Here is an 18,506-nt window from a genome sequence, read left to right as displayed (position 1 = left end):
CATATGCTCGTGTGCACATACTGCCATTTTGTTGTCAAAGCAAAAACGGAATGCTTTTGTATATCGCGTGTATATATAAGTGCAGTAAGTCCGTACTTGTGTATTTATGTGCAGCGCTTGGATATTCGGCCGCACATGGATAAGCGAGCCTCTCCTCAGACCTGACGTCGCCATAGCAACGCTACGGGCTGGCCGGACGCCTGGAGTCATTTGTGATTGGTCACTTGGAGCGCTTAATGTTAATCCGATTGGTTTGACCCGCCGCCGTCTGCAAATGCTTGACACGGATTGGCTACTTCTTCTGGCTGCACTGAATGGCGAACAAGCGAGTGGGAGCTGTTTGTTCGCGGAGCCATGATGTGGAAAGCTTCAGCTTGTGTTTGCAAACTTTGGGCTCACTTCATCTGTTGATGGGCCGATGTGGAACTTTTTTTTGTTCTCAGGGACCGTAGAGAACGTTTTTCCCGCCACTCTTGTTGCTTCACGATGGAGGAACAAAATACGACGAGGCAAGTGATGTTGTCTTTCGACCGTATTGACGGTAACGTGTAGCCAGTTTGCGTCCGTGAGCTTCAAGAGTGAGTAGATGCTGCGAATGATGTTGTTGTTAAAAAAAAAAGCTGGTTCCTTCCTTCCTCTGTTGTAGAGAACCCGAGACGTCGATGTCGGCGTTGTCTCCCGGAGAGGACAGCAGCCGCGATGGAAGCGTTCGAAAGGCAAGCGAAGCATTTTCACCCAGCAACAGTGACGCGTTGCATTCACACGGTAGAAGTATTTAGAATTTCAAACAAACTCGTCTTCCTGAACAAATCCGGTCCAGTAGCTCTCAATTGACCTCCTGATCGTTTTTGGAGAAGGAAGGCAGCTGGGGAAGGAAACTAATCCACACAAACACTTGGCGGATTACTTGACATGTGTGCACGCTTGTAAACTGTAGCATGCAAAACATCTGAAGGGGAAGGAGAAGCTCTTGTTCATAGCAAACGCTGCATTTCCAGCCCAAATGTAATCGGCCCGGAACATAACAACGGAACAATAATGTCATAAAAAGTGGCGCAAGTATGAAATTACGTTTGGCCGAAGTGAGCAAAAAGCCACTTTCTTTTTACGGCGACGTGCTGCTTTGAATATTGTAACATGACATATGGTGTTTTTAATTATGCACGTTAGCGTTAAAGCTCGCAGTGAGCGTCGGTTAACATTCATCCATTCTCTGTACAGTTTAATCCTCACGCTGAAGACTAAAAATATCCAAACGACTACGCATACTTTGTTTGCTTTCCTGTCCTCAACTAACTCTCCCGCATGTGCAGGGGTGCGAGCCTTTCGCCCAATCTCAACGCAGTAAACTGCAGAACCGGCGAGCTTGCATTAATCAGCAGATCAACAAAGAAATGCGCATGAGAGCTGGTGCGGAGAACTTGTTCAGGTGAGATGCTGTCACGAACCTTCGCTTGTCTGGTGAAAATACTTTTTGCACATGTTTAAAATTCCACATTTGTTCTGTGTATACGTAGACCGCATATACGACATTAAACGAACCAACAGTTTTGTCCACATGCACCCTAAAAACAGATTGGTCAAAATGACCGCAAAAAAAAAAGAAGGTTACATTTGACCAATCGAGCGGGTAGTTATGAGTCTGACACTTCCGTTTTTAAACTATATCTATATGTTGTAATCACATAATAATTCATACATTCATTCAGAATACAATAAAATATATTTCCAAGTCATCTATCTAGACTTACTTTCCATTGTAACCCATTTGATTGGTTGTTTGGCTAAGCCAAAAAATGGGTTTGCCCGTAACCACCCGGAATGGTCAACGTCTGACCAATCGATTGGTTAATCAAGCCAATATGAGCTTAAACTACTCGACTGGTAGTCATTTTAACCAATCCATTTTTAGAGTGCATGTATGACTTACAAGCAGTATTTTTTGCACCAATTTGCAAAAGGTGAAAAAGGTCCGCCGACCTCACGCGACCTCACGCGAGTGAGTCTGTTGAGCTCGGGTGAGATGAAGATTTTCCAAAAGCAACGTTTTGCTTTGCAGGGCAACAACAAATAACAAAGTCAAGGAGACGGTGGCTCTGGAACTCAGTTACGTCAACTCCAATCTACAGTTGCTCAAGGAAGAGCTGGAGGATCTCAACAGCAACATGGAAGTCTACCAGACAGAAAGGTATCCTGCACGCACACACAAACACACACGTGCACAAACACGCACGTGCACAAACACGTATTAGCAACCACGCTCGCTTAGCCTGGCGAAGGGCAAGAAGCAAGAAAATTCTGCCGGCCCGCCAGGCCGATCAAGCCCTGAGAGAAACCCACGGGGAGCTCCTGCTAAAGTAGTTGCGCCGTTCATTTTGCACACCCAAACGCACAAAATACTGGGCGGAGTCCCACAGATGCAAAAACAAGAAAAGAAAGAATTGTCAAATATTTGAGGAATTTCTTGGCCCTCCTGTCATCATATTGAAAATCCATAAATCCATCGAGTTGGAATTGTTGTCGTCTTTCTGCTGTTTTGACTAATGAAAATAAAATAAAAAACGATTTCTCTCAACAACGTTTTATTTGCCCCCCTCCAAAAGAAAAGAAAAAGTTTCTACACACAATTTCAAGTCACAGAATTCCTAATCATGTTCTTTTCTTCTTCTTTTTTTTGCCAGCGAGTCCGTGAACGTTCCGATGATCCCGTTGGGTTTGAAAGAAACCAAAGAAGTGGACTTCACAATCCCCATACAAGTAAATGTGGCCTCGTCTGCTTGGTCTTTCACGTTCATTCACAAAATAACCCAACGATTGGTCGTTGGAAGGAATTGGATTCGTTACGGTAACAAACTTCATGCTGTCTGTTACACGTTTCTTTCCATCACTTTTGAAAAGAGCAAATAGTACAAAAATAACGTCGATGGCTTATTCTTCCCATCATTAAATGGATTTTGCTCAAATTAAATGTAATGAAGAAGAATTCAATACGGTGTCAAGAGGTATTTAATCGTTAAATACTTGTTCATGCTTTATTTTGCATGCGACGTGCAAAGGAGTCACTCCAAGACAATTTGGCAATAATACACGTGATGGAAATTAAATGTATGTATTTGTGGGGATTGGTGACGCATTGTAATTTACAATGAACAAAATGGCCGGCAGTCCACCTGTTGCTTCATCTTCCAATCGAAATAGCACTAATGCCACCTAGTGGCAGAATAATGAGCTCATCACAAATCTGTGACTCGATGTTTCACTCTCCTTTTAACCATAACTGTTAACTTATTTATTTCTGTTAATCGTTGAACTGAAAGATGCAACCACGTTTGTTTTTGGGAGCCATATTTGTCCACTTTTATGTTAAACAACAAGAGTATGAAAAACTACGCTTTCCCGTATTTGATTGTACATTAAGAACAGATTAATTAATTGTAATCAACTGATATCCCTAATATATAAATAGTAAATTCATAATTGTATGTGATTGAGTTTTGAGTCGCATTTAAAAAAGGGGCGTTCAAAAGCATGCAATGCGATTTGCTGATCCGTGCAGAAATGTTGCGCTGACGTTGATTGATTGTGACTTGCTTGCAGGACTTCGTCTGCGAACATTACGGAGAGGACAGCTCGCTGTACAATCGGCACATCGGAGAGCTGATGGACCTCAGACAGGTTCAAAGACTTGAACGTTTTCTATCTTGTCGCTCAGCAACAAGAAAACCCAAACTTGCGTTTAAATGTATTTCCTCGTCCTTTGAAAGATTGTTTGTCTTTGAGTCAAAAAGCTGTCGAAGGTCAAATCATTTCATTGAAGGCGTTTTTGTTGCTGCCGCAGGCCATGCGAACTCCCAGTCGAACCCAGACTGGTTTGGAGTTACTGATGGAGTACTACAAGCAGTTGTACTACTTGGATCAGCGCTTCTTTCCGCCGCATCGGAACTTGGGTGTGCACTTCCACTGGTGCGTACGACAAAAAAGGAAACGTTTCTCTTCAAAAAGATGGCGGTTCTATATTGCCGGCGTGTCGTCATTTGCATGTTGTGCCTGTTTGATAAATTGTCAACACATGGCAGCACATTTCTTTCTAGAACATCTTGACGGTCTTCAGTGTTCCCGGCACAGATTGGAGAAACCCCGCGGCAGAAAGGCCAAACCCTGCTGCAGTTTGGCTTTAACCGCAGGTGCTAGCGCGCTAGCTCGCTAGCTCGCTAGCTCGCTAGCTCGTTCCCTGGCTAGCTCCCGTGGTGCTTGTTTACCTGCAAGGGAGCTAGCTAGCTAGTGTTGGATTATTAACATTGTTTTTCAGTTTCAATTTATATTTTAACCATTTTGAATTTAGTTATAGCTGTGTAGATGTGGGTATAGTTATGTTAACTCAGTATAGCTCAATGAATAGTATTGTCTATTGTATTCTTATCTGTCTCTCTCGCCTGAGAAAAGAAGGGCAACAAGTTTCTTTTTTATATTATCTAAAAGGGAGTATAGCCTAGTACCGGTCTCAGTCGGTCGAAGAGAGTCCAAAGACAGGCTGATGTATTATTGTTCAAATCTAATCTGATTTGTATTTATGGGAACTTCTGCCTTTCTGTGCTGAATGGGAGGGGAGAGGAGACTTTTCGTATTCACCCACTTTTCAATAAATAATGATGTGCAGGAGAAGGAGGGACACACAATCTGAACGGAACACGGCTTGGGTGTCTTCATTTTGTGTGATCAGAAGCTTTATGATAATGATACCTTTGCAAAGGGACTTCTTCACCAGAATCTCACCATTCAGTTAAATTGAACACGCAAAGAGTAGAATACAAATATTGTCTACTCTAACACTAGCATCAATGGCTAAAGCCAAACTGTGGCAGGGTTTTTATTTTTACTCTCTGGACCTGGTTTTGCCACCTCTGCGCACAAGTTATGCACATTAAAAAAGAAAAGAAAAGCAATACGGAAACTAACTAAAACTAAAATGTAGCATTTTTTAAATCACTAAAACTAATAAAAAGTAACAGAACCACCCCGAAAAGTAAATAAAAAAAACTCCAAATGAAATGAAAACAAATTCAAATGAAAAATTCCCAAACTATAATAACCCTGGTTTGGCGATGCTCGTATTTGACCGTTGGCGTGTTCGTCTGTCGTTTCCTTTTGAATCTCCGAGACGACGTTCTCATTGACTACTTGTCACTCTTTCAAAAGGTGGTGACGGTAGAAAACAACAACAATTGTTTAAATTCAATAGGTTAAGCAGGAGATGTAATATTAGGAACGTTTTTTGTGTGACGATTTCACCAAAAAGTCTTCAAGTGACCAAGCCAGCCGTGACTTTTCCGAATTGTGTTTTGCGTCTCAGGTACGACTCCCTGACAGGCGTGCCGTCATGTCAGCGGGCGTTAGCCTTCGAGAAGGGAAGCGTGTTGTTCAACATCGGCGCTTTGTACACACAAATGGGAGCGCGGCAGGATCGTTCCGCGGCCGCTGGCATCGAACGAGCCATCGATGCCTTTCAGAGAGCTGCAGGTGAGGAAAACAAGACAAAAACAACTGGTGCACGTGAAAAGACACAAAGATTTATTTTCTAGCACTCCAGTTGTACTTGTGATCGGTCGTTGTAACGACAAATGGAAAGTGAAAGTCAACCTTAAGATGAGAGGAAATGTGAAAGCCATTTATTTCCTCGAATCCAGTCACGTGGTGGAAAATACCCCGGTCTTGATGGTCTTCCTGTCGAATTTTATTTTATTTTCATTGTTGTCTTGTATTTCTTTTTTCCATTCGTTGCATGTTCAGGTGCATTCAATTACCTGAAAGAGAATTTCTCCAACGCACCAAGTCTGGACATGAGCGGGCCGGCGCTTTGCATGTTGGTGCGGCTAATGTTGGCCCAGGTGCAGGAGTGCGTCTTCGAAAGTGTCACGCTGGGCGCGCACGACACAAATGTGGCTTCCTTGCTGCGTCTGGCGCAGGAGGCGGCCCGGGTGAGCGAGCGCGCGGTTTGCGGGCGCTTGAGCCGGATTGTTGATTTTGCGAAATGTTGACGTGCGTGTTGTCCTGCAGGTGTCCGACGTCTACCTGCTGGTGCAACAGAGCATGCGGCAGCCCCTGATGAAGGATTACGTACCGTTCTCGTGGGCGTCCATGGTCCGGGTCAAATCGGAACATTTCTGCGCTCTTTCGCATTATTTTGCCGCTGTCGCGCTCTGCGAACGTGCGCGTAAGTCACACAAACGCACGCACGGCATTCGATCGTTCAAGTCCTTCACAAAAATCACAACACGCTCACAAATACAGAGATGTAACAATCGACAAGTAATTGATTAGCAAATGAATCGAGAATTATTTTGGATTATTTTTGTCGTCCTCCATGAAAGTGATCTGATAAGATTGGGGATCAATTTTGGGGGGAAAAAATCCGTTGAGTTCAATTTTTAAGTTAATTGAAAGTAAAACTGGCATGCTGATTCCAAAATTGCCGTAATTGTTTTTTTCCTCTAAAATCCTCGTAATTACCAATGTCCAATTGTTCAGGGCAACTTTATTGTAAATAATTATAAAGTACATTTAATTTAATTTAATTAATTTATTTATTATTTAATATATTATACATAATAATGAAATAAATAAATAATTAAATATATATATATATTATAATAATAAAATTTATAAAATTTAATTTAATTTTAATGTACACATTTAGATTAATTATTTAAATTCAATGTAATTAAAATAAATGTAATATACTTTATTATAAAATTATTAAATGTATTTTATTAATTATATTAATAATATTATTAATTAATATAATATGAATTATATTTATATTATTATTATGACGAATTATTATTAATAATTATATTATTATAAAATAATATTTAATTAATTATTAATTAAAATTATATTTATATTATATAATTTTAAATTATTAGAAGCAATACAGTTACAGTTTTTGCCGTGTAATTCCCACATAAGACTTCCGATTTACATCGTTCAAATTTCAACTTGCTTCGAAGATTCACGTCATCTTGGGAATGGATATCGTCTGATTCCACATTACTTGCAGTATTGGCACAATTTAACGCGAAATATTCATTTTCAATGCGACTGGCATTGACCATTCTCCCACTAGCCATGCCCACTTCCATCCATACAACTGATCATCATTACCACCGTCTGCCACTGCTCAGTGACGCAGCTGGCCTACTAATTAGGAGGTCTCGAGTTCAATGCAAATATATCCAAGTGATCATCGTATCAAGAAATTCATTCTAATTTCACTAAAATTATGAAATGCATGTTCGCTTTCAACATCAGACGACACTTTTTCAAATAACGACGCCATTGGTCGTTATTGTCAACAAGTGAAGTTAGCTCTGTGGTTAGAGCAGTTGCCTTCCACCGCGGAGTGCCTGGGTTCGAACCCCGCTTTGACCACATTGGAGTCATTTGTCATTAAGCACATGTTTTCAGCTTTTCCATTTCTGCCCAAATTGCACGTCGTCCTGTTGTTGATTGCAAATGGCGCCGCACTTGATGATGAGACTTCTGATGACGTTTTAGTGCGCGACGAAGTCACCGAGGACGCAGAGAAAGTCTTTCTCGACTTCTACGTCGGCGCACGCGCGGGGACGCCGCTCGGACACATTCTACGGGATTCCGAAAAAAGACGAACGTTTGGTGAGTTCCGGAATTCAGCACTCGAACGTTTGTCGCACTCCAAACATGACGCAAAATGGACGTCCAGCTGTCAAATTCAATGATTATCCCAAAATAGAATACTGTTAATTAATTAATTAATTTATTTATTATTTAATATATTATACATAATAATGAAATAAATAAATAATTAAATATATATATATATATATATATATTATAATAATAACATTTATAACATTTAATTTATTAATTATTCAAATTTAATATAATTAAAATAAATGTAATTATATACTTTATTATAAAATAATTAAATGTATTTTATTAATTATATTAATAATATTATTATTAATTAATATGAATTATATTTATATTATTATTATGACGAATTATTATTAATAATTGTGGATGTTATGCAAACATATCGAGGTATCACCATTTTTCATTTACAGCTCTAAAATGTCCTTTTTTGAAATATAGGATTTAAGTAAAAAAACACACACAAAAAACACGTTTTCTTATTTTTTGAACAAAATACAGAAGAAACATGTACCGTTTTATCAATCAATCAATCAATAAATGAATACATGTTAACATTCTTCTTCTGTTTTAATTCTTCTTAGCAAGTCACAGTGAGCTATTTTTAGAACACAGCTGTGGGCCACTCATGTTCCCCTGGGGGCTAACTAGTACTAGATATGCAGATGTTTTTTTTTCTTCTTCGTTTTTTCCTGATGTTGTTGACAACAAAGAATGACGGCAAAGTTGTGTTTGAAGGCAAAGGTCACCTGCGTCACGCCGTGATGAGACACGAAGAAGCGCTGCGTCTGCACAGCGTGTGTAAAATTTTGCGGAAGATGGACATCCTGCAGGACGTGCTGACGGCGACGCACAAGCGCTCGTTGGACAAATATTCGCAGCTGGACCGAGAGGACGACTTTGACCAAACGGCCGAGGCGCCCGACATCCGACGTGCGTCTCCCGTCGGACGAATCGAGTTGCGCTGCGGTGACATAATCGTGCGTCTCTTCTGCGTTGTCAGCTCAAAGTCAGCGAACGGCCAACGTCACCGCGCTCGATTTTTCCAGCGTAAAAGTTGCAGATCTTTTCCAGGGATTGGTGAGCGAGCATCGACGGCGATTGCCGCTTTCTTCACCCGACGACTTTTTCGAAAGAGGGTTGCTTGTTTTTCAGGGGCCCTTGTCGGTGTTTTGCGCCGGGGCCCGTTGGGGCCCCGCGCGCGTCATCCGCCTGCCGGCGACGGAGGGCGGACTCGGCGTCACGCTCAGAGGCGACTCGCCCGTCCTGGTGGCCGGCGTGCTCGCCGGAGGATGCGCAGACGTGAGACAAAAACTTTTGCAAACGTAGCAATCGGCGACAAGACCTCACTGACATTTCTGCGTTGTTTTTTTCCCCAGTTGATAAATAACTCGATAAATGAAGTTGCACGTTTTTCTCTTTGTGTTTGAATCTGCTGTGAAATGACGTTGCTTTCATCATCAGCCGCAATGAAGCATTATTTCAATAATCGATCCGTCTGTCGATTTATTGCCTCAATTAATCGATCATTTGGATAAAAAAAATTACAATTTCCATTGATGTATTTAACATAATAATAACAAAAAAAGTTCCCAATTTATCCATCATGAAAATTCAAGTTCAAAAGATGTAAGAATGCTAATATGTGAAGTTTTATACGCTAAATTATATTCTTTCAGCCAAAAATAGAAAAATAAATGGAACATTTTGAAGGGTGTGAAAATGTAAAAAATGACTTTTGCCTTGAACTTCTTTTATCGCACGAATGGCATTTGCGCAGCATTTATAGTTTCCTCCCCCAAAAAAGTGATTTTGAAAAGCGTGATGAGAAAGAAAAGTTGATTTGTTTGCGAATGAAATGAAAGTCGTGGATGTGCTTGTTGTGAAGGAGGCGGGACTGCGGGAAGGCGACTACATCGTGTCGGTTGACGGTCACGACTGCAAGTGGGCCAAACACGGCCAAGTGGTCAACTTGCTTCAGAAGCGCAACGGCGACAACGGCGACAACGGCGGCAACGGCGGCAACGGCGGCAACGGCGGAGTGCAGCTTGCCGTGGTCACGTTACATTCGCAACAAACGCAGGTAAAAACACAACAAAAAGGGTTCACCTCATTTCACATCAGCAATTTTATTACGATAAATCCATCAAGCCATCAACTGGTAGACAAAAGGTGCTGGTTTTCGTATGTATTTCTATAAAATCGCAATTTAATAATAATATGACTAAATAAAAAATAATAATGAATAGACGTGAAAATAAAAACGGATGTAAAAAATATAATTAAAATATATTATATATATATATATATATATATATATATATATATGTATAAATATATATCGTTTTTTTTGAGTGTGAAGAGCTTTTTTTTGAGTGCACTAAAAAAAGCTCTTCAGTCTAAAAAAAGCTTCTTTTTTTTGCATGAAGAGCTTTTTTTCTTTTGTTTAAAAAAGCTCTTCATGCAAAAAAAGAAGCTTTTTTTAGACTGAAGAGCTTTTCACACTGAATAAAAAGCTTTTTTTGTGTGAAAAGTTTGTTTTTGAGTGTGAAGAGCTTTTTTGAGTGCACTAAAAAAAGCTCTTCACTCTAAAAAAAAGCTTTAAACAAAAGAAAAAAAGCTCTTCACTCTGAAAAAAAAGCTTTTTTTTAGTGAAAAGTTTTTGGGGGAGTGTAAAGAGCTTTTTTTGAGTGCACAAAAAAAAGCTCTTTACACTTAAAAGAAAAGCGCTCCAACTCAAAAAAAGTTGTTTTTTTTTTTAGTGTGAAGAGCTTTTTTTTTTAAAAAAAAAGGAAAAAAAAGCTCTTCACACTGAAAAAAAGTATTTTTTTAGTGTGGAAAGTTTTTTTTTGAGTGAATAGCTTTTTTGAGTGCACTAAAAAAAGCTCTTCACTCTAAAAAAAGCTTTAAACAAAAGAAAAAAAGCTCTTCACTCTGAAAAAAAAGCTTTTTTTTAGTGAAAAGTTTTTGGGGGAGTGTAAAGAGCTTTTTTTGAGTGCACAAAAAAAGCTCTTCACACTTCAAAAAAAAAAGCGCTTCAACTCCAAAAAAGTTTTTTTTTTGAGTGTGAAGAGCTTTTTTTTTTTTTTTTTTTAAAGGAAAAAAAAGCTCTTCACACTGAAAAAATGTTTTTTTTTTTAGTGTGGAAAGTTTTTTTTTTGAGTGAATAGCTTTTTTGAGTGTTAAAAGCTTTTTTGAGTGCACAAAAAAAAGCTCTTCACACTTCAAAAAAAAAAGCGCTTCAACTCAAAAAAAGTTTTTTTTGAGTGTGAAGAGCTTTTTTTTTTAAAGGAAAAAAAAGCTCTTCACACTGAAAAAAAGTTTTATTTTTTAGTGTGGAAAGTTTTTTTTTGAGTGAATAGCTTTTTTGAGTGTTAAAAGCTTTTTTTGAGTGCACAAAAAAAAGCTCTTCACACTTCAAAAAAAAAAGCGCTTCAACTCAAAAAAAGTTTTTTTTTTGAGTGTGAAGAGCTATTTTTTTTTTTTTTTTAAAGGAAAAAAAAGCTCTTCACACTGAAAAAAAGTTTTTTTTTTTAGTGGAAAGTTTTTTTTTTGAGTGAATAGCTTTTTTGAGTGTTAAAAGCTTTTTTGAGTGCACAAAAAAAAGCTCTTCACACTTAAAAAAAAAAAGCGCTTCAACTCAAAAAAAGTTTTTTTTTGAGTGGGAAGAGCTTTTTTTTTTTAAAGGAAAAAAAAGCTCTTCACACTGAAAAAAAGTTGTTGTTTTTTAGTGTGGAAAGTTTTTTTTTTGAGTGAATAGCTTTTTTGAGTGTTAAAAGCTTTTTTTGAGTGCACAAAAAAAAGCTCTTCACACTTCAAAAAAAAAAGCGCTTCACACTGAAAAAAAGTTTTTTTTTTGAGTGTGAAGAGCTTTTTTTTTTTTTTTTTAAAGGAAAAAAAAGCTCTTCACACTGAAAAAAAGTTTTTTTTTTTAGTGTGGAAAGTTTTTTTTTGAGTGAATAGCTTTTTGAGTGTTAAAAGCTTTTTTTGAGTGCACAAAAAAAAGCTCTTCACACTTCAAAAAAAAAAGCGCTTCAACTCAAAAAAAGTTTTTTTTTTGAGTGTGAAGAGTTTTTTTTTTAAAGGAAAAAAAAACATTTCACGCTGAAAAAAAGGTTTTTTTTTTAGTGCGGAAAGTTTTTTTTTTGAGTGAATAGCTTTTTTGAGTGTTAAAAGCTTTTTTTGAGTGCACAAAAAAAAGCTCTTCACACTTCAAAAAAAAAAAAAGAAGCGCTTAAACCCAAAAAAAAAGTTTGTTTTTTTGAGTGCGAAGGGCGATTTTTGATTTTTGCTAAAGCTTTTCACACTCCAAAAAACCAAGGCCTCCAAATGCTCAACATCATTTGATCATAAAACACCAACACCGCGCGCGCGCGTGTTTGCAGGCGGAGAAAAGGCTCCTAGCGCTTCCTCCCGGCGTCAGCGGCAAAGAGAAGAGCGGTCAGCGGGCGACGTCAGCGGCCAAAGGGCGGAGCTCGGCCTCCTTCCTCAAGTGGAACCGGAAGAAGAGGGACGGCGACAGGACGTGTGACAAAGCGGGGAGCGCGTTCAACCGGTCCTCGGGGACCATCCGGGACGCCCAGGACATGTACTGACGGGACGCAAGAAAGATGAGCTGCGCTCGCAATTTGTCAACAACTTGGTGCAAACGTTGGCAACAGCGTTTTTCAGCTTTATTTCTTATTGCGTCATCAAGCACGCGACTCTTCAACGGCGCTCAGCAACATTTTCTTGCCTACCGATGAGCGTGAAGGGCTAACACGTTCATACATCGTTACAATATTAGGATGGCTGGACACCCCAAAAAATAAATCAATAAATCGAGTCGGCCGCAAAAAAAATGGCTTGACAAAAATTTGGAGCAGCGCGATTACCCGACTCACTGATTCTAAAAAGATTCATTAGTGATGACTTGGCAGATTATTTATTTGAAGATGCCGATCATATGAATGATTTTCACAATTATTTAACAAACATAAATTCTGCCATTGTTTACATTTTCAAATGATAACCCTTACATGGAACAACATTGCATTTATTAGCATTTTTTTCCTCCTGTTTTATGGAATACTGTATTGTTTTTCAGTTTTATTTATCTTTTTTTGGGGGGGGTATGTTTTCCAGAAATATATTTTTCTTCCCTGCTTTTTTGAATATTTTTGTAATTGACATAAAAAATATTACACACGCAAAAAAATTGGGAACATTTATTCCATAAAACAAATGGAGAAAAAAAGAAAAACACTTCAAAACAAAATATGCAATACACTCCATTTCTCGAAAATCACGATGTCATGTTTACATTTTGCAAAATGAATGTGACAAGTCATTTATTGTCAAGATTTCAGGACCAATTTTTAATTCTGACTGACTGACATCATGTTGATGCAAAGATGCACTCGTGTTTCTCGCTTTTTTTTTTTTGGAGGGGGGGGGGGGGTAAAAAAAGAAAGCTTGAAAGTCAGGCATGAGCGCGTCCGTCGACACGAGCATGAGAATCCGTTTGAATCTTCGGCGGGATGGTTTGTCGCCGGCCGCCGTCCATGTCAACGCTTTGCTCAATTTGAGCTCGGAGGTTCGAGCGCAGGCCCCACGCCGCTCTGTTCCAGTTCTGCAATCACCGACATGTGCTTGAAGTCCGCCGGCCGCCGGTTGAACGTCTCCACCAGGTCGAAGGTCTCTTGCCGCTTGGTGCCGTAGAAGAGTTGCGCCTGGTTGGCCAAACATTGCGCCTGCGCCACCGTCTGGCGGGAGGGAAGAAAAACATGGAATTCAAATGGACTTTGGAGAGTTGAAATCAATTCCTTGCAAGACATGTAAATAAATGTGCTATCTTCAAGGTTCCTGCGCATTCCAAATGTTTCGGTCAAATCATTTCTCAGCTTTGAGAATTTGAAATGTATTATTCCAAATCTTTTTCAGAAGATTCCAGCCAAAGGTGGCAAATCCTGGTCCAGAAAGTCAAAGTCCTGCCACAGTTTGGCTTTAGCCTCAGCTGCTCGCTAGCTAGCTCCCATGGTGCTGGTTTACCTGCTAGCTAGCTAGCTAGCACCTGAGGCTAAAGCCAAACTGTGGCAGGACTTTGACTTTCTGGACCAGGATTTGTAATTTCATCAGCTCCTTGCATTTGTCTGGGGCCATTTTGAGTTTGTAAACCGCTCACAATTGTTGCTTTGCTAACTCACGATGAATTTGGGGTCCAACTCTGCCGTCATGAGCACGATGCCTTTGCGCTGCGCCAAGTCGGGGTAGTGATGAAGGATCAGCTGGCTGGGAGCGTTGGCGCCGTGAGTCTGCGGCGTTACGCAAAAAAGTCAACTTTTTACAAATGGGCGCGGTCGGACAATTGCTGTCAATTCCCCCTTTTTACCATGCGCTTGGCTTGACAAGCGCGCTGGCGTTAAATGCTTAATGAAGCGGCTCACCTGTATGTTAATGAGGGAGGTGAAATGCAGCTGGTGCTCGGACCACTGACCCACTAAGAACTCGTAACCTTCCTTCTGTGGCAACGCAAACAAGAACTGCGGCACAAAAGAGGAAAACACAAAAGTACACGTCAGCTAGCAACTAGCAACTTTATTTCAGTTAACGTAAACTAAAATTGGGGGGAAAAAAAACGTTTTCATGAATGAAATAAAATAGAACATGTTAAAAAAATGAACAAACTGAAACCTAATTTTATGCTTAGACAATCATAATCCACAGCGACGCCATCTTTTGTCTTCATATTTGTTTATACACAAGCCTTTGGGTGGATTTTAAAAGTATTTCTTTATTTTATTATGATCAAATAGCTTCCCTACTTCTTCCTCTCAACTCAGCCCAAATAAAGTTTGTTGGCAAAAACGATTCTCCTTTAGTACAATTCAGAATCCATTTTAAATGTCCCCAAATCCATTTAATTATTTCATACGGTCTTGCCTTTGTCTGTGTGCGCCTTTATTGGGAGCGCTGTTCATGTTGTACACGATTTGGCCACTTGGGGGCAGTGTGGTTCCGCTCGTTCTGATACACTGTTAAGTCGTAGTCACATTAGAGAGTAAAAGGAAAAAGTCACGATCAAGGTATGCCAATAAAAGTAGTTTTTTTTGCAGCGTCGGACGAGCGTATGCCGGCGAGTCACGTTAACAAGCTTCTCTGTAAACGTTCCTGAAGTAGCGCGCTAATTAGCATTAGCGAGCCAGACTGGAGTCGATCATGACGATTCTATGCACATCAATAAATCGAAACTTTCACTTTGGATCAAAAAATGGTTTTGAATCGAATCTCAGACCCAAAAACGGTAATGGAACCGTGAGACAGTCAAAGGTTCGCACCCCTAGCAACATGCTTGACGTGATCTTACCATGGGACACGACGTGGCCCGAGTCTTGATAAGCTCGAACGCGTGCCTCTGAAAAACAAACGCAAACGCTGTCACGCTTCGTTCACAAGTTCCACTTTCAAACCATCAACTCAATTTGCATATTAAGCGAACAGAAGGACATTCCGCAAATAAAATGCGGACGATCAAACGGAAGCGGTCGGGACTGGCACTCACGGGGATGACGGCGCTGACGGTGTCCTTGGCGGCAAAATATGTCATCCAAAGCTGACACAAAACACAATCAACACAATCAACACAATCAACACAATCAACACAACGCATTCTCGCAAGAACGCCGGACAAGTTGTTGAAGACGTTTGAATGGTTTCCGTGACGACACCATTCTTGAAATCGGCTCGTTTGAGATCTTGTTATTTTTCACAATTAACTGATTGCTAATGAATGTGCTTTAACACTTGACAAAATATACTTGGATGGTTCTTAAAAGTTACAGATTTGTGCTGTAAAATTGGTTTACGAATAATAATATTGCCTTATTTTCAGATTTTTGGAAAGATGATTTGCATGTCGAAGGCTCGATGGCCGTCTTTCACCAAAATTGAAAAAAAATAAATAAAATACTGCAGGCTTGAAAAGACAGATGCAATCTCGTCCAAAACACACACAAAAACTTTATTGGCACCAAAATGTAATCACAAAAAAAAAAATTTTTTTTTTTAAAACATTGACGACAGTGTTGCACTAACGGCGACTCTTTTTTTTTCTCTCCATCTGCCGGACACGCACGCACGCACGCTTGATGAAATCAAGAAGAACATTTAATGAGTTTTTTTCTTTTTTCAAAGTTTGCCAACCAACCGCGATGCGCCTTGAATGAGTCTCACCTGCGCAATCTCTTCACCTGTCTTGTCCCGGATCAGCTCCAGGTTGAGGATGGAGTCCAGCGACTACACCACAGAATGCCGCCATCATCATCATCATCATCATCATCATCATCATCACCAAGAAAAGCATAAGCCACACCTTATTTTTGGCGAACGTTCCCGACGTCTCACGGTCAGCCGCCAGCTTGTCGCGACGTTCCGACTGCAAAGACAAAAAACGTCCACTCATATTATTTGTGGGAATTTTGAACAATCAGCATCAAGAATTCTTTCAAAATGAACATTTTCAAATGGCATACCAGTCAACACTTTTTTTTTTTTTTACATAACTGAAATATTAAACTTTCTCTTAATTTAGTTTAAATTTCTAACAAAAACAAAAAGTGCAGGGAGTTAAATAAATGAATACGTCAATAAAAAGTTCCATGAAGACAACAATTGCTCCCTTCAACGAGTGACGAATGCTTGCAAATGAAGCCAATTTGGAGTTTTCGTCGTAAAAAGGTTACAAAAGATGAAAATTTGTCTGAACAGGTTCAAAAATTCTTTGTGATCATTTTACAGACCTGAAAAAAAAAAAAAAACTCACAAAGTTGGCCAACATTTGCCGCTCAGTGAGATTTTATCGGCAGACAGATTTGTAAAAAATATCATTTTGATGCCGACACTCTTCAAAATGCCAAATATTGAGACCGATAAGAGTCGAATGCCGGATTTGTGGCGTCTTTGATTTTGCTCCACCTGCTCCTCCATCGCTCGGACAAAGTCGGCTTGCTTGGAGTGTCCCAGCACTTCTTCCTTGGACTGCTGGCGTTTCTCCATTCGGGTCTTGAACTCCTGAGGATCGGACCTGAAAATAGACACGCCCACAAAATAACTGATCAGACAAAGTGCAGCCTCAGTATCGATTACCGAGCAAGCCTCGCATTTTTTGGAGCTTCGCGTGAATGACGCGGAAAATTCCGCCACAGTCTCGAGTTCATTAAATGGCTGTAACTTCCGTTATTAAGACACTAGATTTCTCGGCTAAAAATATGCCTCACAAATCCACCGCATTTGAAGAATTAACACCAACTGACAAATGTCAGCAACACAATGCCACTTTTTTTGCTCTGCAATCACGTTCCTATTCACGTGCATTTCTCTACTGAGCGTCTTCAAATGCTGGCCAGTTTTACGTTCTTGCATCTTCCGCCTCCTTTTCCACACGTTGTTTTCCCGACCGCGTTCCGCGTCCTGCGTCGCCGACTGACCTGCGCATTTTCTGGATCTTTTCCTGGTATTTGTTGTAGTAAGGATTGTCCTCCAACTGCGGCTCTTTTCGCACCGAGAAGGCCCGAAAGTGAGCCGGGACCAGGCCAGGAATCAGAGGCCTGATCCCGGTCGCCCTCACCGCCAACATCCCCCTGTACAAACAAGTCATCTGCAGCAGGGCGGCCGCCATCTTGCCATCGCTTCTGTCCGACATCAATTTCGCTCCGGCGGCGAGCCGACTCGTGTCTGAAAGGTTCCGGGCGAAAAGCAAAAGCGAAAACAGCTCGCCTGATCGCCGTCAGAGTACATAAAAGTATAAAAAATAAAATAGAATAAAATAAAATAAAATAAAATAAAATAAAATAAAATAAAATAGAATAGAATAGAATAGAATAGAATAAAATAAAATAAAATAAAATAAAATAAAATAAGATAAAATAAAATAAAATAAAATAAAATAAAATAAAATAAAATAAAATAAAATAAAATAAAATAAAATAAAATAAAATAAAATATAATAAAATAAAATAAAATAAAATAAAATAAAATAAAATAAAATAAAATAAAATAAAATAAAATAAAATAAAGGCAGTTGAGGTCCATAAACCATATGTCCCGCATTCCAACAATGCAATGCAATAATGTGTCTGTTTTTGTATTCAAATATTTTTTTGTCACAGCCCAACTCCATGTTTGTGGTACCACATTCCAAAGTCTTTGTTTAAAAATATCGCATGTTTGGATTTTGTATTCAAATGTGATTGTCACGTGAAAATAATCCCTATTAAGTTTCATAAACAAATTCTTTTTTTTCTCCATGGAAATGATACACATTTTTTTCTCATAAATTATTGTTTTTGTGGAACAATAGTGATTTTCAATAGAAAATCAGTGTTATATTTTTACATTTGAAACTGATTTACTGCATATTCAAAATACTTGATCAAGTTACTCAGACTATATAGATAAATATCAGTGAAGCTGTTTTCGAGTATACAAAAGTCTGCAGTGTAATCAATTTGCCTTTGATTCACTTGATTGAGAGTTTTTTGGTGTATAATAATACTTTGAAGGTATTGTCAAGTCTATTGATCGATAACTGTAATCTGTTTGATAAGAAATGTGATTACATTTTTTTTACGGAAAGATATTTTGAAAGCAGAATATTTTACAACTATAGTAGAGGGACAGTTTGTCAGGGTTTTAATTGAGCAAATTCAGCTAACATAAATAAAGTATTTAGAGAATATGGCTAGAGTTGCCGAAATTGAAACTAACACATTTTAAAATCATAAACAAGATCTATCCTATATTGGGATTTATTAATAAAATATTGTTTGCAAGTTTTTTAT

At 39.2% G+C, this 18,506-nt stretch overlaps 2 protein-coding genes across 4 annotated transcripts; one reads left to right on the top strand and one right to left on the bottom strand.

The window, feature by feature from the left end:
• The first annotated feature begins 261 nt into the window (after nt 1-261).
• rhpn1 (rhophilin, Rho GTPase binding protein 1) lies at nt 262-13,528 on the top strand. 3 transcript variants are annotated; one of them, XM_086089723.1, is made up of 16 exons: nt 268-509; nt 647-716; nt 1,314-1,429; nt 2,060-2,188; nt 2,682-2,757; nt 3,598-3,675; nt 3,839-3,963; nt 5,351-5,517; nt 5,788-5,975; nt 6,055-6,211; nt 7,555-7,671; nt 8,428-8,622; nt 8,693-8,769; nt 8,845-8,991; nt 9,581-9,772; nt 12,075-13,528. In XM_086089723.1, exons 1-16 carry the CDS (start codon nt 487-489, stop codon nt 12,282-12,284), a joined length of 2,067 nt encoding a protein of 688 aa, XP_085945849.1. In that variant the 5' UTR covers nt 268-486; the 3' UTR covers nt 12,285-13,528. The 3 variants fall into 3 exon arrangements, with proteins under 3 accessions (XP_085945850.1, XP_085945849.1, XP_085945848.1); XM_086089722.1 differs by having other exon boundaries at nt 271-509; nt 9,578-9,772; XM_086089724.1 differs by lacking the exon at nt 12,075-13,528 and having other exon boundaries at nt 262-509; nt 8,428-8,769; nt 9,581-9,766.
• atpaf1 (ATP synthase mitochondrial F1 complex assembly factor 1) lies at nt 12,883-17,384 on the bottom strand. The gene is made up of 9 exons (XM_086089725.1): nt 17,154-17,384; nt 16,642-16,750; nt 16,040-16,102; nt 15,901-15,963; nt 15,230-15,280; nt 15,035-15,082; nt 14,115-14,210; nt 13,875-13,982; nt 12,883-13,433 (listed from the first exon to the last, which is right to left on the bottom strand). The coding sequence occupies exons 1-9, from the start codon at nt 17,366-17,368 to the stop codon at nt 13,248-13,250; spliced, it is 939 nt and encodes a 312-aa protein (XP_085945851.1). The 5' UTR covers nt 17,369-17,384; the 3' UTR covers nt 12,883-13,247.
• Nucleotides 17,385-18,506: the final 1,122 nt, after the last annotated feature.

Source organism: Leptonotus elevatus, chromosome 11 (assembly GCF_054856555.1).
Source record: "Leptonotus elevatus isolate MCC_2025b chromosome 11, RoL_Lele_1.0, whole genome shotgun sequence".
Taxonomy (NCBI): Eukaryota; Metazoa; Chordata; class Actinopteri; order Syngnathiformes; family Syngnathidae; genus Leptonotus; species Leptonotus elevatus.
Note: the sequence above shows the minus strand (reverse complement) of the source record. Positions and strands in the feature narration are given on the sequence as shown.

Coding starts and splice junctions, on each gene's coding strand:
- atpaf1 (XM_086089725.1), bottom strand. CDS start 17,368: ATGTCGGACAGAAGCGATGGCAAGATGGCGGCCGCCCTGCTGCAGATG. Junction 16,103..16,641: donor TCCGAGCGATGGAGGAGCAG/GTGGAGCAAAAT, acceptor TTGTCTTTGCAG/TCGGAACGTCGCGACAAGCT. Junction 15,281..15,900: donor CAGGTGAAGAGATTGCGCAG/GTGAGACTCATT, acceptor GTTTTGTGTCAG/CTTTGGATGACATATTTTGC.
- rhpn1 (XM_086089722.1), top strand. CDS start 487: ATGGAGGAACAAAATACGACGAG. Junction 6,212..7,554: donor CGCGCTCTGCGAACGTGCGC/GTAAGTCACACA, acceptor ATGACGTTTTAG/TGCGCGACGAAGTCACCGAG. Junction 8,770..8,844: donor CAGATCTTTTCCAGGGATTG/GTGAGCGAGCAT, acceptor CTTGTTTTTCAG/GGGCCCTTGTCGGTGTTTTG.